At 45.7% G+C, this 23594-nt stretch overlaps 4 protein-coding genes and 1 long non-coding RNA gene across 6 annotated transcripts; 2 read left to right on the forward strand and 3 right to left on the reverse strand.

Annotated features, from left to right (window-relative positions):
• The first annotated feature begins 11 nt into the window (after positions 1–11).
• Positions 12–4800, forward strand: crnkl1 (crooked neck pre-mRNA splicing factor 1). The gene is made up of 14 exons (XM_057016195.1): positions 12–191; positions 838–990; positions 1104–1195; positions 1280–1438; positions 1599–1765; positions 1965–2143; positions 2302–2472; positions 2548–2739; positions 2937–2996; positions 3154–3234; positions 3332–3571; positions 3677–3778; positions 3862–4110; positions 4335–4800. The coding sequence occupies exons 1-14, from the start codon at positions 144–146 to the stop codon at positions 4674–4676; spliced, it is 2235 nt and encodes a 744-aa protein (XP_056872175.1). The 5' UTR covers positions 12–143; the 3' UTR covers positions 4677–4800.
• On the reverse strand, positions 4550–10014 carry LOC130515735 (tripartite motif-containing protein 16-like). 2 transcript variants are annotated; one of them, XR_008947247.1, is made up of 3 exons: positions 8238–10014; positions 7820–7893; positions 4550–4564 (listed from the first exon to the last, which is right to left on the reverse strand). XR_008947247.1 is itself a non-coding variant. In XM_057016196.1 (2 exons), exon 1 carries the CDS (start codon positions 9996–9998, stop codon positions 8259–8261), a length of 1740 nt encoding a protein of 579 aa, XP_056872176.1. In that variant the 5' UTR covers positions 9999–10014; the 3' UTR covers positions 7618–7893; positions 8238–8258. The 2 variants fall into 2 exon arrangements, 1 of the variants encoding a protein (XP_056872176.1); XM_057016196.1 differs by lacking the exon at positions 4550–4564 and having other exon boundaries at positions 7618–7893.
• Positions 4713–6772, reverse strand: naa20 (N-alpha-acetyltransferase 20, NatB catalytic subunit). Its single transcript, XM_057016198.1, has 6 exons — positions 6637–6772; positions 6230–6254; positions 6022–6112; positions 5731–5866; positions 5295–5440; positions 4713–5014 (listed from the first exon to the last, which is right to left on the reverse strand). The coding sequence occupies exons 1-6, from the start codon at positions 6687–6689 to the stop codon at positions 4929–4931; spliced, it is 537 nt and encodes a 178-aa protein (XP_056872178.1). The 5' UTR covers positions 6690–6772; the 3' UTR covers positions 4713–4928.
• Positions 10015–10055: 41 nt separating the features above from the next.
• cd109 (CD109 molecule) lies at positions 10056–22106 on the forward strand. Its single transcript, XM_057016189.1, has 34 exons — positions 10056–10805; positions 12728–13031; positions 13151–13317; positions 13396–13424; positions 13511–13747; positions 13836–13961; positions 14048–14087; positions 14171–14252; positions 14327–14420; positions 14498–14639; positions 14737–14846; positions 15101–15361; positions 15487–15588; positions 15652–15714; positions 15859–16029; positions 16100–16252; positions 16929–17015; positions 17112–17184; positions 17265–17370; positions 17468–17585; positions 17664–17777; positions 18011–18229; positions 18427–18568; positions 18757–18933; positions 19005–19086; positions 19152–19380; positions 19557–19728; positions 19854–20044; positions 20175–20330; positions 20395–20460; positions 20744–20880; positions 21140–21296; positions 21376–21478; positions 21631–22106. Exons 2-34 carry the CDS (start codon positions 12961–12963, stop codon positions 21813–21815), a joined length of 4362 nt encoding a protein of 1453 aa, XP_056872169.1. The 5' UTR covers positions 10056–10805; positions 12728–12960; the 3' UTR covers positions 21816–22106.
• Positions 11349–12899, reverse strand: LOC130515738 (uncharacterized). Its single transcript, XR_008947248.1, has 2 exons — positions 12695–12899; positions 11349–11520 (listed from the first exon to the last, which is right to left on the reverse strand). It is a non-coding gene; the product is annotated as an uncharacterized LOC130515738 (long non-coding RNA).
• Positions 22107–23594: the final 1488 nt, after the last annotated feature.

Below are 23594 nucleotides of genomic sequence, written 5' to 3' on the forward strand. Positions count from 1 at the left end.
ATGGGAGTTCTCAAAGCATTGTGGGTAGTGACATGGCTGCCGGAGGTGGACGTGCGTAAAAACGTATGATTAGCCGCTACAGCTTTGTCGTGTCAAAATACTTTCATTTCTTCGGTGAAGTTTAGAGTAAACCAGTCGGCAGGATGGCGTCCACGGCTGCGGGGAAACAGCGGATACCAAAAGTGGCGAAGGTAAGAAAAGGTTTTGTAAGAAGAGAACCATGAGCTACTTCGGCTAGCAGCATCGTGCTAAAAGAGCGCTAACTTTTGCGGAAATCTCTTGGAGCAAAATTGCGGTTGTATTTTCCCTTTAAAGTATTTGTAATGTGCTTTAATATCAAGGTCGTGCCAGAATCTTCTTCTAACTCTTGCTTTATAAATTAAAGTCCTTGTCCCAGTCAAGTTCTTATGTAAATAAGAACTTGTCTTTTCTGCGTGATTTATGAGAGCAAACTTCTTTTTTGATGTAAATTATTACATTTTAATATTACTTTTATTGATTCCTAATGTCTGGCAACGTAGGGATGATCTAACATAGTTTTCTAATTCCCGCAAGACTTACACTTAATCAAATTTATTTTTTTGATGGCTTTTACTTTTTAAATTTTCTATTTTAAGGGTCATTGATGTGTCGTTCTGTAATTCTGTTTTGAGTAAAAAAAATTAATTATATATATATATTTCGCAGCTAAATCTTCCATGAATCAGTTCAGTCCATGACTTGACTCAATAATGAATACAAACTAAATGACTAAAGAAATATAATTAGATCTTTAGTCCCTCAGAAATGTCTAGTTTATGTTGCTTCTGTCTGGAACTAAGTGACAAGCTGTTTCAGGTGAAGAACAAAGCTCCTGCAGAGATTCAGATTACTGCTGAGCAGCTGCTGAGGGAGGCCAAAGAAAGAGAGCTTGAACTGCTGCCGCCACCACCAAAACAGAAGATCACTGACAAAGAGGAGCTGAATGATTACAAACTGAGGAAGAGGAAGGTAAGGGCCACGTGTCTTCATACTCTCCAACATCATCACATGTCCAGTTTAAATCACAATATCTACAACTAAGAAGCCTGTTTGACCTGTTGCCATCCATTGTTCTCTTTCAGGCGTTTGAGGACAACATCAGAAAGAATCGAACTGTTATCAGCAACTGGATAAAATATGCGCAATGGGAAGAAAGTCTGGAGGAGGTCCAGAGGTATCGTAGCGAGTTAGGACTCTTGTTGCCAGAGTTCCTACAGGAACACGGACTCACTCATAGATCTTCCTCCTCTGGTTTCAGGGCTCGTTCTATTTACGAGCGAGCGCTGGACGTCGAGCATCGAAACGTGACACTGTGGCTGAAGTATGCAGAGATGGAGATGAAAAACCGCCAGATTAACCACGCACGCAACATCTGGGATCGAGCTATCACCATCCTCCCAAGAGCCAACCAGTTCTGGTACGACTGGCATTAATGTGTTGCTGAATCACGTGACTGAGCTCCGTCTGTTAGTAGTGATGTGAGGACGGATGAAACGCAGCTCGCTGCATGTTGCTACAGTGATCAGTGAGTGGACTACAACTGTCTAATGAACAATGGGTGTGTTTTATCTGTGAAGGTACAAGTACACATACATGGAGGAGATGTTGGGGAACCCAGCAGGTTGTCGGCAGGTGTTTGAGCGTTGGATGGAATGGGAGCCTGAGGAGCAAGCGTGGCATTCCTACATCAACTTTGAGCTGCGCTATAAGGAAGTGGACAAAGCTCGCACTATTTATGAGAGATATATCCTATTGTTGACAATGCTTATACCTGAGGAGGTGTCTGAGACAAACTAATTTAATCGAATGTTTCCAAATGAATTGCAGCATCAGTTACTATGGCGATGAATGATGAGCTCTCTGCTTTGCACTGCAGGCTTCTGTACCTCTACTTTGTTTTTCTGTCTCAACTCCTAACTGTTAATTCCTTAACTCTGCCATACTTGTGATGGTGCATCCTCCAGTTAAAAACTGGATCAAGTATGCTCGTTTCGAAGAGAGACATGGCTACATCGCTCATAGCAGGAAGGTGTATGAACGGGCAGTGGAGTTCTTCGGAGAGGATCACATTGAGGAGAACCTCTTTGTGGCATTTGCCAAGTTTGAGGAGACCCAGAAAGAGGTTTGAGCACAACAGAGATCCCGGCTGTACTCAAGACAGTGCTGTCCTGTCCTATTGGCACGAGCCTGAAACTGTCTTTAATATAGCCGGTCTGAAACATTTCTAAGAATGGAGGTCAGAACTGAGGAGAACTTCAATAATTGTCTTTTTCTCCACAGTTTGAACGTGCTCGCGTGATCTATAAATACTCTCTGGACAGAATCCCTAAACAAGAGGCACAGGAGCTGTTCAAGCACTACACCATGTTTGAGAAGAAGTTTGGAGACCGCAGGGGGATCGAGGACGTCATTGTCAGCAAGAGAAGGTTCCAGTACGAGGAGGAAGTGAAGGTAAACAATGACGAGCTTTCTCTGGGGAAGTCTGAAGCTTGTACAGCAACACCGACTGTCTTCTTGTCTATCCAGGCAAATCCACACAACTATGATGCTTGGTTCGACTACCTTCGTCTGGTGGAGAACGACGCCGACCCTGACACGGTCAGAGACGTTTATGAGCGAGCCATCGCCAACATCCCACCCATCCAGGAGAAGAGACATTGGAGACGATACATCTACCTGTGGATCAACTATGCTCTGTATGAAGAGCTGGAAGTCAAGGTCACACTTAGAACTTTAATCATTTCTAAAACAACTTTCTGTAGTTTTATTTTTGTTTCTAAGCATATAAACCTCATTAATAATGTAATGATCATGTTGAAAGGCCAGATCAGTAGCACCAGTCTGCATTTCACCAAATGATGGAATGTATTTTTTTCTGAATATCACTAATGGAACATTTAAATGTCATGTATCAGGACCCGGAGAGAACACGGCAGGTGTACCAGGCCTGTCTGGACCTCATCCCACACAAAAAGGTAATGTGGAATTGTTTCTCTAAACTAACAGTTCAATAAGATGACTGGAGTAGTGCCAAACTCTGCTGTGAAACTGCTCCTGGCATAAGAATGGTCGGCTAGATCCTCAGTTCTTTTTCCTTCAAATGTAACAATTGTGAATTCTGTTTTGTTTCAGTTCACTTTTGCCAAGATCTGGCTTCTTTATGCTCAGTTTGAGATTCGGCAGAAGAGCCTACAGGCAGCCAGGAAGACCATGGTCAGATTCCAAACTACCACATCACTTTTTGACACCGAGAATCAACTCTGAAATGTTGAAACTCCAGATTTTTGCTAAGAGCTTCTTCACTGCACAGGGAATGGCTATTGGCAAATGTCCGAAGAACAAACTACTGAAGGGCTACATCGAGCTGGAGCTGCAGCTGCGAGAGTTTGATCGCTGCAGGAAGCTGTATGAGAAGTACCTGGAGTTCAGCCCAGAGAACTGCACCACGTGGATCAAGTTCGCGGAGTTGGAGACCATTTTGGGAGACTCGGAACGAGCCCGGGCCATCTTTGAGCTCGCCATCGGACAGCCGAGGCTGGACATGCCAGAGGTGTCAGAAATAATGATCTGTTATATAATATCAGAGTAGCTCATGTAGTAAAAGCAGTAAACCGTGGAACTAAAATCATGGTGCTCTTTGCTCTGGATTTTTCAGGTATTGTGGAAGTCCTACATCGACTTTGAGATCGAGCAGGAAGAGTATGAAAACACCAGGAATCTCTACAAAAGGCTGTTGCAGCGCACTCAACACGTCAAGGTGAAACTGTTAAATTAATGCAGAACTCGAGCAACTCTGAAAGACAACGTCTAGTTCTCTGCTGACTGCTTCCTGTCCCGCAGGTCTGGATCAGCTCTGCCAAGTTTGAACTGTCGGTGGAGGACCCAGAGCGGCTCCAGAGGTGCCGCCAGGTCTTTGAAGAAGCCAATAAGAGCCTGAGGAACTGCGAACAGAAGGAGGAGCGACTGCTGCTGCTCGAGTCTTGGCGAGACTTTGAGAGAGAGTTTGGCAGCGACGCCACGATAGAGCGTGTGAGAAAACTGCTGCCAGAGAAGGTGAAGAAGAGGAGAAAGCTGACAGCTGAAGACGGGGTAAGAGCAGTCCTGTTCTGTCAGACGACTACGGGATTTAAACCAATATTGGAACTTTGGCACCTCATGAAAGCTTAATGCACAAATTAAATCATGTAGAAATATAAAGCTATTCCAGAAGGATCACATTTAAAGTAAAATTTTGATGAATGTGGGTTTTTGTAAAGTTTACAGTCCAATATATTTTTAAAAAAAATTCTAATTTGAGTCTGTGGTTTTTCCAGTCTGATGCTGGTTGGGAGGAATACTACGACTACATTTTCCCCGAGGATGCAGCGAACCAACCCAACCGAAAGTTGCTGGCCATGGTGAAACTGTGGAAGAAGCAGCAGATAGAGGAAGATGCTCCTGAAAGGGCTCCAGAGGAGGAAGAAACATCCACAGCTGCTGGCAAACAGGCAGCTTCCCCTGACACGGACACAAACGCAGCACAGGAACACAAACCTGAGATAACGTACGATGATCGGGACGATGAGGACAGCAGCAGCAGCAGCGAGAGCGACAGTCGTGGTGAAGATGGCGGAGAGAAGGAATCCAAACCGAGCGAGGACGTACAGAAAGACTAAACTTTTCAGTCAATGGCGTTTTTCTACAGACACAAATGGCAGCCAGCGTCTTTATTGTACGTTTCCTTTATCTGTGTGCCATTAAAACAATTAAAGGTTCATTTGAAATTTACAGGAAATCAAAGTGGATCCTTTTATCATTTGGGGAAATAAAAATGAACTGAATGTGCTGAAGTCAGTGGCTCTCTGAGATTACGGTAGAGATTATGTACAGCGTCTGAGTCGGGACGATCAGAGAGCCACCAACTGCTGTTATTCGATGTCCTCTGGTCTGACGGGGTGGGGCAGCGGGATGATCGACTTCTTCTCTGTGTCCCTGGACAACGCCTTCCTCATGTCTGAAACGGGATATACACACGCTCAGCTGTGCTGGTGCTATGGCGCCCCCTACTGCCCCCTTCGACTAATGCAGGGATCTATTTCAATAAGGTGCAGCTCAGAATCCAAAACTTTGCTGTCATATATTAATGAGCAGCACAGATGATTCATGTCTCAACTGAAATTCAAAACTTTTGTAAATAAATTGACAAACTTGGACTCACTAAACTCGTATGTACAACAAATTGTTGCCATTAACAACATTAACCATCCATATTCCAGCCACCTAATCTGACTCACCATAGGCGTCTTCGTCTGGTTCTCCGTTGCTGGCTGAATAATACTCGATGACGGTCCTGTAGACGCTGTAGCCCAGACGTTTGTACATGTTGACCGCTACCTGATTGGACACTCGGACAAAGAGATCCACAAAGAATCCACCCTTCCTAAGGGACGAGGCAACATTCAGAATTTTTTGAACTTGTGGGGGTGTTAATGGATGCCACACAGCAGATGTTACCCATGTTGGGAAGAAACTCCAACACAAGGAGTAAAACTATGAATGATTCTGAAAGATCTGGACCTAATTTACAATATGAAAATAAAGGTATTAATCTGCATTTGGCTCATTTAAAGAAAATCTTTCTTAAACAGTATGGAAAACATGGAATGCTAAATAATGACAGCACTTCATATATTGATATTTGTGCCAGTAAAGAAAGTATATTCTGCCAACCTCTCCGAAATTTCTTCCAACATTTCCATCAGTTTGGCAGCGAGTCCGAGTCGCCTGAACTCAGGGGCCACTGAGAGGGCAGTCACATGACCGTGCCACTCCTCACGAGCCACAGATCCCTCCGCCTTCCCCATGACTGCATAAAAACAGCATCAAAAATAAATGTCACTATCTAAAAGTAAATAAAACACTTCATGCACAAAAGTCCCACAACTTAAGGCCTTTTCCATAAAACACAATCATTAAGAAAGAGTATCAAACATTAACGAAATGTATTAGAGCAGAACTTACTGTAGCCCATCAGTTCACCACCCGGAGCCTCGGCTACAATGAAGTACTCCGGCCAGTGGGCCAGGTACTGCAGGTAAAATGGGATTCCATACTGGAGGTCAAAGGTCAAAGGAAACTGCACATATCTCATATAACATATCTCAGCATTTATGTTAAAGCGCATCAGTTTTAAAACTGCAGCTTATGGCTACATCACTACAAAGGATACAGTTTCTGTCAGAGGATCCAGGTTTCTGTTTGGAAAAAAGATAGAAAGCAACACTTTTCACTGTCCACATTACTTATGAAAGACAAAGAACAATTGTGACATCAGAATTCTTTACTGTACAATAGTGAAGTAGATTATATTAGATTAGCCCTTATTCTAACAGCAATGTGACAGAAACGTGATATTACATACCAACAGTACATTTGTACAGTTAAACAGTACAGTTTAGTTAGTCACAGTTACTAGCATGGTAGCACACCTTTAAGCGTCTATATGCTACATACAGTGGTCTGTGGTTAGCATGCTAGTGCAGCTAAACACCATCTAAAACAAGCAAGTGAAAATTCGCAGAAACGGAAAATTGCACACGAAGAGTTATTGAATAAATGGGGAAAAACCCCACTCACATATTGTTGAACTTAAATAAATCATCACATGTAAACGGTCTCAATGTTGTCATCCTGGCGTGTTGCTGGGGATCCTTTCGCCTCACAGAGGAAACTCCATCAGTCCAACTGAAAAGCGTTGGCGCCCCCGTGTGGACAGGAGGACCGACACGCATTAGACGAGTCACCAGCTTTGAGACTTTCGATTTCGCAGGGTCGTAAATGCCTTTTAGGTCCTAAAGACATATATTTACTCACCAAATCACCCTTAAAAGCTACAGTTTTTTATTAGTGGTTGTTGTGGAGGGGGGAACTCGTAGTGATGGTGTTATGGGAAATTATCTTCATATCACTAATGCGACATGAATATCATTATTATGATACAAGAAAAATAACGTGTAATTAAGGAATCAGGCCCAATTATGCTGCTGACTGTGTTTGTTTTTGATTGAGCATCTACCAAGCTGGCTTTCAATCCTCTGGGTTTTATTTTGATTCATGCAATTAAAGCTAAAGGTGTTGAATTTTGATTGTTAAATGGTTTTCCTGCAGTACAAATATGTTAAATATTCTTATTTGGGCTCAAATTTACTTCCTCCCACCTTCTCATGCATTGCCCCTGTGTTAGTCTTTCTTTACATCATGTTTGGCACAAATTTCAGGTGACATAGAGAGCATCGATGGCTTTTCTAACTATGATAAAGAAAAAGTAAAGATCTTCCACCTCCACTGGAGAGAGAAATCCAATATGATCTAGCAGCAGTCGTCCGCATTCATGCCAACAATGGTCAACAAAAGTGCTGCCAGCTGCGTTTTGTAGCTCATTGACAGTAAACTCTTTGTAATAAAGAAAAGATCTAATCTGCTTTCATGTCTTCCAGCCGCCGGACCCCAACGCTGAAATGTTGGATTACAAAATGGCTCCATAAAGTCCAGATTACTTCCTCTGTATGTCCCTCTTGTCAATTTCCCACAATTTCTACTTTCAATAAAGACACCAAATTTATTTTATGAATTGTGTTTATTTATTTGTAAAAGCATCGTGTTTGTTTGTTGTTTGAAAATTTTGAAGATCAGGTGCTCCTCTCTGCATCTCTATGCAGTCCTTCCTTTCACCTCCAGGCTTTGCTGGATCCAGTCGATGTGTCCACATGGGCAGAGAAACCAGAGTCCACGTCTGTGATCTCCAAACCTGAGATGTAATGTTCTGATATTTGGGCTCCTCCATGTTTCTGTCTGTAGGCGACACAAACTGAGCCTCTGAACCTTGTCCTTGACCTACAAGGGACATTGTACAATCACAAAAAAGGATCCTTATTATTCAAAGTTAATGTGGAATCTGAATCATATATTTACCCAAGGGAGGACCTTTAAATGTCCAGGGTGGAAGAGTTTAAAAATTAATTAGAAACCCCTGACACGCTTGTTTAGTGCATAATTTAGTGCATAATTCAATCAAGAACGTCTGAAATATGGCCGTGAGCTTTGAATGTTGGTCAGTTTAGGTTGATGCAGCCTCGATTCTCTCCTGCCGCCAAAGTTTACACACCAACATCAGCTCCCCACATGATGCAGTTTAAAAAAAAAAAAAAAAAAATTAGAACAACTTTTGAAGGAAAAACCTGATCTTGTCCTGCAACAATTCACTGGAAAGTGCAGAACTCGGCCATGTCTCCAAAGTTGTTATAAAAGCGGAACCCGGCGTGGAGGGGCTGAGTGAATTCCATCTGGATCCTGTGGAGCAGCGTCATGGTTTGGGAGACGCTGTAGAACGACAAAATTCCTGCGCTGTGATCCAGATACACCCCAATCCGGTTGGATCCAACCCCAGACACGGCATGCGGGACACTGTTGTGATAGAACGTGCACGTGCCTCTCTCACACAGCAGAGCCCATGAATGTTCATTTAAGCCAAAACCGCTTTCCTTGATGCATGCCCCTCGGAGAATGGAGCCGTACGACATCGCCACGTACACTCTGCCCTTCCTGGACACCTCCCAGTAGCAGCGTCCAGCCATCCTCTCTCTGCTCAGGACCTGGCAGCAGTACAGGAATCTCTTGAAGTGACTGTCGCATTGCTGAGCGTAGGACATATAGGTAGCTCTTCTGTTGTAGTCAGATAAAACGATCAAGGCGTGTGCCGAGTTCGGATCCAGGGTCAGGTTGCAGGAATACACCAGGAATTCTGCTCTGCTCTTGGGCTGGGGCATCGGTGCTGGCGAAAGCTCCGTCGTGATCGCCGTGGCCGTGTCTGCAGTGTTGGACCAGTCCTCACCCAGAATTCTCTGTAGCTTCTGTTGGACCTTTGACAAACCATCTGTCAAGTCCTCAAAGCACTTCAGAGGGCAGATTTTAGTGTTGGGTGAATCTGCATGTTCTCCGGATCCTAGCAGCGATGGGTATATGCGGAGAAAATGGTTGTGGTCCTCTGTGAGGACGAGTTCCTTCAGCTCATCGTTCCTCTTCTTCAGCTCGGTGATTTCCAGCTGCAGCTTTTCCTGGAACCCTCTGGCTTGGCTGACTTCGTTGTCCTGCATGATTCTGACCTGCCGCCTCCCATCAGAGCATCTTTGGTCCAGAATTCCGAGCAGATTGGTGAAGAATCTGTCGATATCTTCCACCGCTTTCTCAGCGGAGAGATTTACTGCCTCCACCTCCGCCTCGAGGACCTGGAAGTCTTTCTCTCGCTCCTGAAGTCTCTGCTGAATGTTCTCCTGGACCTCCATCAGTTTTTTCTGCCTTTCGGTTCTCTCCGCCGCCGCTGAAACAGTGTCGTGGCCTCTGTGCTCTTCCACCGGACAAATATAACAGATCAGCTGCTGGTCGGTGCGGCAGAACATCCTCATCACCTCGTTATGATGAGAGCAGATGTTCTCCTGCAGCGTCTTGGACGGCTCCACCAGCTTGTGTTTTTGAAAGGTGGCTGATTGGTAATGAGGCTGGAGGTGCTTACCACAGTAAGACACCAGGCAAACCAGGCAGGACTTGATGGCTTTCAGCTTCACCCCAGTGCAGACGTCACAGGCCACATCGGTCTCTCCAGCGTAGCTCCCATCGGGAGCCTGGCACCCCAGCTGTTTCAGCTGCTCCACCACAACCGCCAGCATGGTGTTTTTCAGCAGCGTAGGCCTCGGTGTGAAGGCAGACCTGCACTGAGGGCAGCTGTGGATTACCTGCTCCTCCCAGTAACACTTGATGCAGCCCATGCAGTAGCTGTGTCCGCAGGGGATCGTCACCGGATCCTCCAGTAGGTTCAGACAGATGGAACAAGAGAAACTCTCCTGGTCCAGCTCGACGGCTTTCTGTGCCATTTTAGCTCTGTGGTGCGGCGAGCGACTTAGTTTCACTTCTGCGAAAACAGTCCAGGAAGCAGGAGGAGCCATTGCCTCTGACCTATTCCTGGAAGAGGAGGGTCTTATTTTTGTTTTTACAAACACGAATCCAGATATCTGAGACGTCGTCACAACAACCAATAAACACCCATGGGGGGGAAAAATCATAATGAGTAATTAGATAAAATTACAATAAAGAATGAAATAGTCTATCGAATAAAGCGGGCGTCTACTGTCTGCGCCTCATCTATGGCGCCTTTTACCGTTTTTAACTTTTTTTATTTATTAATTTCCTTGTCACGATCCCACCTCAAACCGGCTGCGATGCTCTCAAGCCGACAGACTTGGTCCTCGGTCAGATCTTCTGTGTTTGCGGCAGGTTTCCTTCCATGGCGCAGCTCCGGACGCGCCGCCTCAGCGCGTCCTCCCGTCCGAGCCCTTCCCCGCCCCAGGACCGTCCAGGGAACCTTGGCCAGGACGTCCTGCCAGGGCTTTCTGGACCGATCCTCGATGAGTCGTCGGTCTGTTGTGCTGGACCAGAGATGGATCAGTTGGTCCAACAGCTGATCACCTGTCGCAGTGATCCAGGTTGCTCCACTGGACGTTGGATCTGTTTATAATGAAACGTCTGATTTTGCACACTTATTTAGAGCTGGTCTAAGTATTGAAGGTGTTGATCTCCACATTGAGACGTCCCCATGATGGCCAGCTGGTCCTGTTTGAACCTTGTCTCCAGGTCTCCTTGTGTCCTTAAAGGACTCTGCAGGACAGCAACATCACTGCTGTCCTGCAGAGACAAAAACCCTCCTTGAAGTTCTCCAGTCTTGCACAGTCCTCCAGGAATTAGTGATTCAAACCGTCAGATCCTTTAAAAACATTTTTAAAAAACTTTCATTTTCCTTTTGTGTTTGTGAGTCCTTTCTGTGAGATGTGCTGTATAAATAAACATTATTATTATTACTAGTAGTAGTAGTAGAGCTTTAAGATCACTTCTAACTGTTCATGAAGGCTGTGAGTCCAAGTTTTCAGTACAGTATAATATATCATGACAACAGCAGCGTTTAAAAATGTGAAAAATACAAACCAAAATTTGTAATTTTGTAAGGTTTGAATAGGAATTATTTACAATTCTTGACTTGACCAGTTGCATTTGGACAAATACCTTCAAAATCATAATATTTGCTCAACCCAGAGTTTAATTCAGTTTAGTTCTTACTTTAGTTTAGTGTCTCTCCTGAACAATAAAACAAGCATAAAGCATAAAACTTATTCTTTAGATCACTGAACATTAGATTAAACTGATTTAGAGGAAAATGCATTTTTAGTAACCACATTTATCAACTACACTATGGTCATTAACATCTTTGCGCCAAAAATCTTCAGACATTAAATGAAAACACATTTAATTTTGTCATTTTATTTGATTACCTGTGGCATTCCTGTTATTTATCACCACTTACAGCTGAAGCTGTGAATTACAACCATTTTCTCTGATATTTAGAAAAGAGATAAACGGGAATCTTTTATTCGTTAAATCAGTTCAGAACTGATTGTACCAAGTGTTACGACTTGGCTCAAAGTTGTAACAAAAGGAGGGAATCAGCACACAGAAAGATCAAATTATCTGGATATGTTTATTAAGAAACCCAAACCCAAATGATCAGACGGCCATGAGGTATGGTGGCAGCAGCCCAGCCAGAGAGAGAGACTAAGGAGAACCGCCCCTTTTATGCCCTCTGGCTCCTCCCAGCTCGCAGGTGAAACCAGTCTCACTGACGACCCACCCAGTCTCTGGGTAAACAAAACAAAACACATGGGTGGTCCGTCACACCCCCCCCCATACAGAAGAGGTCCAGAATGGCACCACTCCTGTGCTCGGCTTAAAGGCAATTAAGCACCTTCACCACCAACACAACAAGCTAGTCAACCTGGTGTGCACACAGCAGTCTCATGTGGAGCAACTTTCCCCTAGCTACCTACCTAACCAGAGAGCTAACTAGCTAACTCAACCCCTAGACTTCATGCAAAGGTTGTGGTGGGAAGATTAAACACAAAGCCCAGTGACTCGGTTAAGCGACCAGCACGCTGGCAGCCCACCTTGACAGTCCTGGAAGTGTCCCCGAGACAAATGCTCTAACCACACTAGTGCACCAAAATAACAAACTAAAACAACAGGTCTAGTCACCCAGACCACCTTAGACCTACTGGGAAAGGTATCTCCAGCACCTAGTGCCTGCCCTGAAGCACACCAGGCCAAAAACTTCTAAAACCATAAGTGGACAAAGCACTAAACCTCTCTAACTGGGTAACCCAACCATCAACAACAGTATGTGAAACTCCCTGCAACATTTGTGTTTAAACCTGGAAAACATCAACTGCCAAGAAAACCCTGACAACCATTTCTTCAAGGATTTTCAAAATCCCGGACGAGCCCCCATTTGTTACGACTTGGCTCAAAGTTGTAACAAAAAGAGGGAATCAGCACACAGAAAGATCAAATTATCTGGATATGTTTATTAAGAAACCCAAAGAGTGCTGAAATAAGGATTCAAACCCAAACTAAAATGATGAGACAGCCATGAGGTATGGTGGCAGCAGCCCAGCCAGAGAGAGAGAGACTAAGGAGAACCGCCCCTTTTATGCCCTCTGGCTCCTCCCAGCTCGCAGGTGAAGTCTCACTGACGACCCACCCAGTCTTTGGGTAAACAAAACAAAACACATGGGCGGGCCGTCACACAAGTTATGACTTTAATGAATGGTTTTTTTGTTTGTTTGAAAAGAGCCTCAGATTTCAGTTAGAAACAAAAAAAACTGTCAACTGTCAACCTGCAAATCTCCCAACACACCCAGTTTCAGGTGCTAAACAAAGCCCCCCCAAGGGCTCAGGTAAACCGACACAGGTGATGCTCTGGAGGAGGAGGAGGTCAGGTGGGCGTAGCCATGTAAAGGTATGAAGTCTGCAGCTGTCAGCAGTTTCCAGTGGTGAGCTGCATCTCCACAGGTGAACTTCACGATGACGAGCGTCCAGCTCTGGAGACTCCTTGGCTTCATGGCGATCACCTCCACCAGGAGCATCACACACAGGTAATCACACCTCAATCATCCTCACGCTGTTATGAGTTGATTATGTTGTGGACAACCAATATTTGGTCTTCACAAACAGTTTAACATTCAGATCTTTAGGTTCCATTTTGTCTTTTCAGCCACAACCATCAGCCCTGTTACCTGCTGCTGGCCCCCAGATCCCTCCACCCTGGCGCCCACACATCCATATCAGTCACCATCCTGAGCTCCTCACCCCACCTCGTATCTGCTGACATTATTCATGGAGACCAGAAGGTGGCCATGAACTCCACCACCATCAAAGGAGGTCAATGCTTCTCAACATCATGAGCCAAACACAAATACAACATTTAACTATTTGAAACTAAATGATGTTGTTTTATAGGCTCAACCCAACTGTTGACTCTGCCACCAGTGAGTAAACCAACACAACCAACACCTATGATCATAAATAATCACATGTATCCAGATCTTCCTGAACAGAATGTTGTCCATTGTAGATCCAGCAGAGTGAGTTCAGCCACCGTATTCCTTACTACCTGAACGTCAGAGGTTACATCGACAATGCTGAGGTTTTCTCCAACAAGACGGAGCTGCACTTCGACCCCAAATGCGTCTCCACCTTCATTCAGATGGACAAACCCAGCTATTGTCCAGGACAGGCGGTCAGGATCAGAGTGGTGTCCATTAAACTTGATGGGAAACCCAACAATGGCTCCGTGGACATCGCAGTCAGAGTGAGTGGTAAACCATGCACAAGCAGCCTCCAACATCCTGTCAGACGAGTTTCGATTTAACTTGAGAAGTTCTGCTGACGTGTGTCAGGATCCGAGAGGAAATTTGCTCAGACAGTGGTTGGATGTGGAAGGCGTCCACGGAGTCGTGTCCAAAGAGTTTCAGCTGTCTGAAAACCCACCTGTGGGTCCGTGGAGCGTCACTGCCAACGTCGCAGTGAGTGTGTCGCACATTTGAGAGCCGAGTCTCCAATTATGGCCAGTACAAATGAGCATTCATCTACAAAGAGCTTTTTTCCCCAGGGTGTTTGGACTGAGAATCATTTCACAGTGGCTAAATATGGTGGGTTCCCTTGGAACTGACCTTTGACCTTTGATCACAGACAACTACAGATAACTAACCTTTCCTTCATCGTGTGATTACAGTTTTGCCAGAGTTCAACGTTAAAATAGAAGTGCCAAAACGGGTTCACCGCAACGATGTTCTGAAGGGCTCTGTTCACGCAAAGTCAGAACTCATTTTTGTTTTTATTAAATCTTCTTTACTTTTATGTGATGGTGATAATATTATGGTCTGGGCAGGTACCTGTACGGTGAAGCTGTCCGTGGACACGTGAACGTGACCTTCATCTACCATCTTCATGGTCGCGAGGATGCCTTTTACGAGCACATGCAGGTACCGGTGTTTAATCTGTGGTAGGCAAACAGAAGCAGACTGATGATCACAACAGTCTGAAATTAAGGGTTTTTTAGATTGACGGAATGGCCGACTTCATGTTTGACATTCCGGCGCACCGGCACATGGAAAAAAGCCACCTGGGAATGGCGTTTTACGATGGATACACAGACGATGAGGCTGTGACTGTCGTGGTGCACGTGACAGAACACCTTACAGGTAACACATCCAACATCTGTGTATGTTGTCTGTTTCACCATCAGGTCATTAAACATCCCATAATCAGACAAACCATGATCTTCTTCTCATCTTTCAGGCTTCACGTGCAACAGTGTCACAACAGTGTCCGTTGCAAGATTCAGATATGAAATTTGCTTTGAGAGTTACACCAAGATATTAAGACCAGCTCTGAACTTTGTTGCCACGGTGAGCACAATGTTATTCTTTGTCATGTCACTGTACAAATTTAGCGGTGACATTGTGGTATTAAACATCTGTAAATCAAATCCTTTCTCTCATGATTTGTGATTCACTTTCCAATCAAGAGATACTTTAACAACTAATCTTCAGTTTGGAATATAATATTATCCTATCATGGACAAGAAAATGGATAAGAGAGTGTCATCTGCATAGACAGATTACATTTTGCACATTTTCACCTGTTTTCTCTACTTTTGTAGCTGAAAATATCTACATATGACAACAAGCAGTTGTCAGCAGAGGATCAAGAGAAGTCTGTTCGTGTGTCAGTGATGCAAGAAATACAAAATCCCCAGACGTGGAAGGTGGATGAGATGGTGGAACTGCGTGCTCACACATCAAACTCATCAGTTCTCCCTTCTCCTACTGAGGCAGAAGAAATGGAGTTTCCCATCCCCGCTGATGGACTTATATACCTGCATATTCCGATCAAAAACAACACTGAAATGCTCACAATTGATGTAAGATTACTTTTTAAAATCACATCAGTCTCTTTAGGCAACTAATTGTAGAAGAGTGTATAATTGGACCACCTGCATTTACCTCCGGAAACAGTCAGTCACACACATGTTCCTTCTGTGTTCAGGCTTATTTTGAGGACAGTCACAACAGCCTGCAGCTCTACAGGACCTACTCCTCCCCCAGTCACTCATATTTGCAGATTCAGAAGCCTCCCACACCTGTGCAGGTAAACCAGAGAGACTCCTAGGAGACCAAAGAGCCCTTTTATGATAGCCCTGTTCTCTATCAGGTAGGCTCACCTGTCACCTTGCACATCGAAAGCAACTTTCCAGTGTCGGAGATTCACTACTTGGTGAGTAACACAGTGGCACTCTGAAATCATTCTCTCATTTAAATAAAAGGAATAAATCTTTTATTTGTGTTTTTCATCCCAAAAGAATCAATGTTAAAGCCTAATATGTGGGAAAAGGGCCAACTTTGTGTGTTCTGTGTGAAGGTCAAGGCCAAAGATCAGGTGGTTTCTGCTGGGACAAGTACTGCGAATGTATCTCTGGTCCCAGAATTCAGCTGGGCTCCGCTGGCCTGTATCCTCGTCTACTGCGTCCATCCAAGTGGGGAAATTGTCAATGACGTGATGCAGCTGCCCATCACTCAAACCTTTAACAAGGTGAAAGGTACATTTTTCACCACCGACCTGAGATCAGCTGTTGATAGATCGTCTGCTCCATGACCGGCAGGTGTCTTTGAGCTGGAGCGACACTGAGGTGGAGCCTGGAGAAGACGTGGCACTGAGGGTCACCGCGGCGGAGCCTGCCTCTCTAGTTGCGGTACTGGTGGTTGACAAGGCAACAAAGAGGGAGGGTTCACACCACGACATCAACAAAGATAGTGTGAGTCGTTGTTTGCTGACCTAAGCTAACACTAATAGCGTTGTCGCAATGAACATGTTATGTTGAAAAATTAGCCGAAGCTCTTCTTCAAACATTTCCACACTTGCCAGTTCCCAGCTAGCTAGCAGTCCAGCTAACTGTCTCGCCTGCTGCGGCAGGCTGTGATACCAGTTTGACACAGCAGGGGTTTGGATCCTCAATTTAGCCCAAAACATACATTAATTCCACAAACAAGGTCTAAAAACACAGCTGGGTCATCAAAGGAGGGTGCCACCAAAGAGAGACGACATTCAGAGGCATGAAATGATTCCGAACAAACCAGCAGAAGGTCCCCTTTGGATGCATGAATCTACTGAGATGTTCCCGCTGCTCTCCTAGGCTGAGGAGGATGATCAGCAGCATTGTTTACAGGGTGGAGTGTCATTGTCCCACAAGCTTCTTCAGGCTCCTCTGGGTTTTATTTTTAAGAGTAATTTTCCTTTTACGCCCAGGTTTTCCTGACAAAACGTCCCCAACAGGTTTGTGTGAAACCCAGTCTGCATCCCAGTATCAAGCCATTGTGAATGTGGCGGGCTTGTATTTCAGCTGGGTCACAGAGGTTTTCAACAATAATGCTTTACCGCTCTGTTGAGCTTCAACAACAGATGCTGCCATAACGCTGGTGTTGGTTTCACAGGTACTTCAGGAGATGGCGCACTATGGGCTGTCATCACTCGAGGCTTATTTCGGTTTCAGAATGGGTGATCCGTACTCTGTGTTCAAGGTGGGTGTTGCAGAAACAGCTGCGGTGTCCATCCTTTCGATTGGTTGTTTGTCTGAACCCGCTGAAATCGTCTACTGTGTTGTGAAACCTGTGCAGATTTGTGACCTGGTGGTCCTCACTGATGCCACTTTGCACGCACAAAATCATCGCCCGACTCTCGAAGTGTTGCGTAAGTCTTAAGGATGAATTTTCAAATGTTTCAGTGTGATCCAGCAGTATTAAAGATGAACCTTCTCATCCTCTGAGCAGCAGAGGATGGACGAGTTCACAAGGAGGAAGGAAACGGTATGGAGGAAGATGAGAACATCTGGGGACACGTTCAGGAGACGTGGATCTGGACGGATGTCAACACAGGGTGCAGCCTCCATGATCAAAACCTTAGAAAAGCCTCTCAGCTGTGGTCATATTGCTCCTGTAATGAAGAACATACATTTTGGGGGTTGTTTTTGCAGTGATTCGGTTTCCTCAGCCATCCAGGCGATTGTTCCAGACAGATTGACCACGTGGGTCGCCACTGCCTTCGTTATGTCTGAGAACCTCGGTTTGGGATTTGGGGAGGCGCCTGTGGAGGTATTTAATCCTGCTCTAGATGAGCTTTTCGTCTATTCTTCTACCTGCTGAGGTGGTTTCCTCCTGCTTTTTCTGCAGCTCAGAGTCTTCAAGGATTTCTTCCTGTCCTTGAATCTTCCTGCCTCCGTTATCCGAGGAGAGGAGCTGCTGCTGGAGGTGGTTCTGTTCAACTACCTTCCACATGACGTTGAGGTTAGTCTAATAGTCACACTGCTGGTAGGTGAGTTCTTCTTTTAATCGGCACAACGACTGAACTTTAGCCTCTGCATCTGCAACAAGAGCAGTAAAACTAGAAATCCTCCCTCCCCCTCTTAATTTGATATTTAGTTCCAACAATCAGCTTTTGTGTCCCTCTCTGCCATCTTTGTGCAGAAAAACCTGCATCTCAGGTGATGCGGGTGGATTTTCACTGCCTTTGTTGTCAGGTCACAGTGATTGTTGCGGAGAGTGACGCGTTCCACTTCGTCTTCCCGGACCACAACGGCCTCACCGCGCCCATTGTTAACCGTGTGTTTGTGGAGAGTCAAGGCGGGGCATCCGTCCACATTCCCATCAGACCGCTGGTCCTTGGAGAGATTCCCATCTCTGTGAAAGCCATGACGCCGACAGCGTCCGACTCTGTCCGCAGGACAGTGACCGTCAAGGTGCCTTTGGAATTACCAGACACAGTTGTGAAAAAGTGTTGAAAGGTGTTGTAAATGGCCAATATTGCTGGAGGAAATCTCCTCTCTCAGTTTGGTTTGCACCAGGAGTGAAAATATTTTGGAACCGAAGCACGAAATAAAAAGGGAAATGTGATGTTTGCAGCTCTCTGACAGGCATCTGTGTTGGGTTTGTGCAGGCTGAAGGACTGGAGCAGTTCTTCTCCACCTCCCTCTTGTTGGAGGTGTCCTCCTCACAGCCCAGCCTTTCCAGACACGTGACCTTCAACTTCCCGGCTGACTTTGTGATGGGCAGTGACAGGGTGTCAGTGACGGTCGTGGGTACGTTCACAGTGAGAAAGAACCAGATCCACTGAGATCTTCTGTCCTCTTGGGTCTGTTGGACTCCAGCGGCTTTCAGCATGTCTCAGTCATTACTGTTGCCGTCGGCAACACTGACGTTCTGCTGGTAAGTTTAAGTCTAAGTTTAAGTTTAAATCAAATAAATTGTGGCCTGATTTGTCCCAAAGGCGACATTCTCGGTCCATCCATCAATGGCCTGGAGGATCTGATCCGGATGCCTCACGGCTGCGGGGAACAGAACATGATCAACTTTGCCCCGAACGTCTACGTGCTGCAGTACCTGAACGCCACAGGGACGGCGGATGCCGAGACCACAGCCAGAGCCATCGCGTACATGACCTCAGGTCCTTCTCCTGTGCAGATGGTTTTTTCCGATGCGTTGTCCACATCCGATGACGCATGCGTTCCTCACCAGGTTATGAACGAGAGCTGACCTATCAGAGGGCCGATGGCTCCTTCAGCGCCTTCGGCAACAACGACGCAGCTGGAAGCACCTGGTGCGTCTCACACGGTTGCACCTGTGGAAAAACACCTGCGAAACACTGACCAAGGGTCTCTGCAGGCTGTCGGCCTTTGTGCTGCGCTGCTTCCTGCAGGCGCGGCCATTCATAAGCATCGAAGCCAACGTGCTGGAGACGGTGGCAGCCTGGTTGATCTTCCAGCAGGGAGTCGATGGCAGATTTGAAGAGCATGGCAGAGTAATCCACACAGAGCTACAAGGAGGCCTGGACGGTCCCGTTTCCCTCACAGCCTATGTCTACATCGCTCTGATGGAGGACCAGAACATCAGCGTGAGGAACTCTTCATCTTTATTCATGGGCTGTATCTTTACAACATTTACAACGTCTTTACCACACAGGAGAGCTTCAGATAAATCAAATAAAGCCTCCAGCATTTAACCACAGAGAGAAGTTTCATCTTGAAGCTGTTGGACCTCACAAACCCGTTTCCTGTTCTCACCTGTCAGGGTCAGTATGGTGCTCAGGTGACTGAAGCGCTCATGTTCCTGGAGACCCGTCTGGCACTGGGCATCACCAGCAACTACAGCCTCAGCCTGGTTGCCTACGCTCTGGCTCTGGCCGGCAGCTCCAGCGCCGAGACCGCACTGCAGGAGCTGATCGGACGAGCTGAGCTGAAAGGTAATTATGGGCTGTCCATTCCAGATTAGTGGCTCTACTTTCCCCAGTCATCAGGATGTGCTGTTACATTTAAAGAAGTAATTCCCAACACGAGGTCAATTCTCTCCGGTTTTGTGTGGATGCAGATGGCGTTCCCACGTGGTCTTCCCCCAATGCAGGCGCGTCGTCGTCGTGGCAACCTCGCTCCGCAGACATCGAGATGACGGCCTACGTATTGCTGACCCAACACAAACTTGGTCGGATCGCGGAAGGCGTGAAACTCATGAAGTGGCTCAGCCAGCAGCGCAACGACAGGGGGGGCTTCAGGGGCACTCAGGTGAGACACGGAAACCCGGAACACAGACGCAGACCTTCCCTGGAAGAAGAGCAATCGGGGGATTTAAAAAAGAAACATAAAGATGGCAACTGGGGTTACCATGGCAATCCTCTGACTTTCTGTTGGTTAGGACACGGTGGTGGCGCTGCAGGCACTGGCCACGTGGGCAGCACTGAGCCAGTCACATGACATCGACCTCACCGTGAGGGTGGACACGGATGAGGCCGCCGCTGTCGCCGTCTTCTACATCGACCACAACAACTACCTGCTTCATCAGAGTCGGCAGGTCAGACCAGCTGCATGCCCCCAAACGAGGCCATTTATCTCAAATTAGCTTCATTCTCTTTTAGATCGAAGCGGAGGAGGGGCTCCACCTCCAGGTGACTGCAGAGGGGCGGGGCCTCGCTCTCTTTCAGGTAGGACAGAAGAACTTTCAATTGCGCCGCCTAGTGGTCAATATTCACGTCATCGTATCTGCATAATCACTGTGGTGACAAGAGATTACATGACCATTTAATTCAAATTACATTTTGATTGTCATTCTTGTTTAGAAATATGCTTATATGTATGGTTTTTACTCTCATTATTTTGGTTTTATTCCCTGTTTTCAGCAAAATTAAGAATTTAATTCTTGTTTGCACATTGTGGATATGTACATATTTGATAGCATTGTGGCTTTTTTCTTATTTATCCTGCCAGCTGAACGTCTTTTACAACGTGTGGAGCCATGGGCTAATGAGGAAACGGCGAGACACACATGAAGCCGAGGCCTTCCATCTGAATGTGAAGCTGTTTGACTTGGACTCACATGCTGCTCACCTGTTCATCTGCTCCAGGTTTGATCTCTGCTATACTGTGGCGCCACCTCAGGACACCTGACATGAGCTAAACTGCTGATGTTTTGGCTCAGGTGGCAGGTTGAGGATATTCTGTGTTTCATTCTGCCGGGTTCTGCTGGTACTTGTGAAGAAGCTGAAGACATTTTCTAATTAATGTTTAACTTAAGCGGTGTAGCGTTGTCCTGGTAACCACCTCACTGACATTATTTGGAGTCTCAAGTGGGTGATATTTCTGCTTGTTCTCTCGCCTCGGCAGTCTGGTCAAGGGTCTGTCTCTGAATGCTACTGGGATGGCCCTCATGGAGGTCGGACTGCTGAGCGGCTTTGTCTTGTCCCCAGACGGAATTCAAACCAACGACATTGTTAAAAAAGTGGAGACGATGCCAGGGAAAGTCATCGTGTACCTGGACTCTGTAAGCTTGTGGATTTGTGGTCTGTCTGTCTGTCTGAGTGAGTGAACAACCGAGAACAGCGCGAGATGCGTGTTTCCAGGTAACGACTGAGGAGATGTGCCTGACCCTCCCCCTGATCGTCGAGAACAAGGTTGCCAGAGTCCAGGAAGCCAGCGTGATCATATATGATTATTATGAAACATGTAAGGAAACATTCATTCTTTTCAGATATCAGATATCAAAAATGGCCTCAAACGCGATGGATAGATTGACATTTCCTTAAGAGTTTCAACTTTACCAAAGTATTTTATGTTAAAGCTTGAGTGGCAAGCTGATCTTTGACCCTGTCTGACAGCTCGGAGGACAACGCAGACGTACAACTCAGACTGGAGGAAGGAGCTGACCTCCAGTGACCTCTGCAGTGAACTGGAGGACGACTGCACTGGAAGCATCTTTGACGACGCGGCGGCGCTGAGCAGACACGGCATCCTGCTCAGCTGTTTATGGCCCGCTCTGTTCCTCGTCTTCTTCAGCTGCTAGATACATTTCAGAAGTGTAAACTAGAAAAAAAAAATTCACTTTGTTGGTCGAAAATAATCAACTGATGAATCAAGATGAAAATCAATGGATTGATAGATATAGATCATGATTTTAAACTGGCACAGCTACCAGGAGGAATTCATCCACAAATTACAAATGAACAGCCTGATTAATACACAGCAGAACTGAAGCCTCTTGATTGTTACTATAAAAAGAGTTTTCAGTGTTCTGCTTTGATTCTGATCAGTTTTACCTGACACTAGAATGTTGAATAAATATATTGAAATTGAACATTTTACTTGGTATAATCTGTTTTTCATGGTGTTTCCTTAGTTTAAAAGAAACTATATTTATTTATTTTATTTCTTTATTCATTCATCTCCCCCCCATCCCGAACAACAGCCACCAGGACCTTTTCTTAGCCAGAATTGTTGTGTCGGCATTAATCTTCTGTGCGTATGACAATTATCCGAACGCATCAAGTTAATGGATTAAAATCAAAGAGGGTGTTTATGAGCAAACCTTTAATATTGTGATTTACTCTCCCCATGTTTAGCGCATGCAGCAACAATTAATGAAATGTATTCAATGACTTGTCGTAAAGGGAAATCTGGTGTCGTACCAGAGTTGGCCACCAGGGGGCATTTGGAGCTACAGCCCTGCACAACATACACATTATATGATTTTGTGTTGGAAAATGTGATGTATTTCAGTACTGATCTGAGACCCTGCCACAGTCCACAGCAATTCTGCTGACTGAGTCCACAAAGCAACCGACTAGAGGACAGAACCTGAGTTGCTCTGCAGCAGGCGGGCCCAGAGCTCACCAGTGAACACCTGTGTGTTACAGGTTCAGCAGAATCCCCATCAGTTCATGCTGCTGCAGAGACGAGGTCAGAGGTCAAGCTGCCCGCCTGATGTTTGCTGAGAAGTTAGGTGGAAGTTTCCTGTTCCTTGTGTGACTGTGTCAGCCTCGGCCTCAGAACCAACTCTTGTTTTCCCTGTGAGAATGGAGATGGTTCAGATGATTTGGGCCAAATCAAATGTGAAAGATCAAAGCTGCAGCAGTTCACTCATCGTTCAGCCGTGACAGAATGTCAGAATGTTTCATCCTTGCGGATTCGTCTCCAAACACGAGCCACACAGTCAACACATGTCCTGCAGACTCATGCTGGTGGACATCAAAGGACGCAGGAATGTCACGATTACACAATGTTGGCCACAGAGGCAGAACCTTTGGAACCTCTGGTACATGAGTCAGAACCTGTAGCTGCTGTCATCTGGGTTTGATCAGCTGAAGCTTGTTTCTCTTGGACCTGAATCTGACAACACGCTCACAGCTGCTGAGGACTTCCCACAGTTCCAACTGGGAAGAGTTTGATTTTATATAGATTTTTATGTCAGTAGAGAAGAGGAGAAATCACAAGTGTGGTCAATGTTTCCAGGTGTTTAGAACCCTCCCAGAACTGCAGAACAACGTTTTCAGGAGTCGGCTCAATAATTTCACATGTTTAATGACCTACAAGATCACCCGTGTTGGTGTGTGATGATTATTAGTACACACAAACAGGCTACAATAAAGTCGTCGTTGACCTCCACTGACACTTAACCTTTTCACCTTCAAGTAGGTCATCCCCTACTTCACCAGCAGGTGGCAGACTTGCTTAGTGCAACGAGAAAGGCCCCCCAAACCTTCCTCCAAGCTTTCCAACAACTTTCCATGACAAAAGGCAACAAGGGGAAACTTTTTATGGAGGTTTGAGTGAGCGCCTGGCTGCC

The sequence above is a fragment of the Takifugu flavidus genome, chromosome 19 (assembly GCF_003711565.1).
Source record: "Takifugu flavidus isolate HTHZ2018 chromosome 19, ASM371156v2, whole genome shotgun sequence".
In the NCBI taxonomy this organism is placed as follows: Eukaryota; Metazoa; Chordata; class Actinopteri; order Tetraodontiformes; family Tetraodontidae; genus Takifugu; species Takifugu flavidus.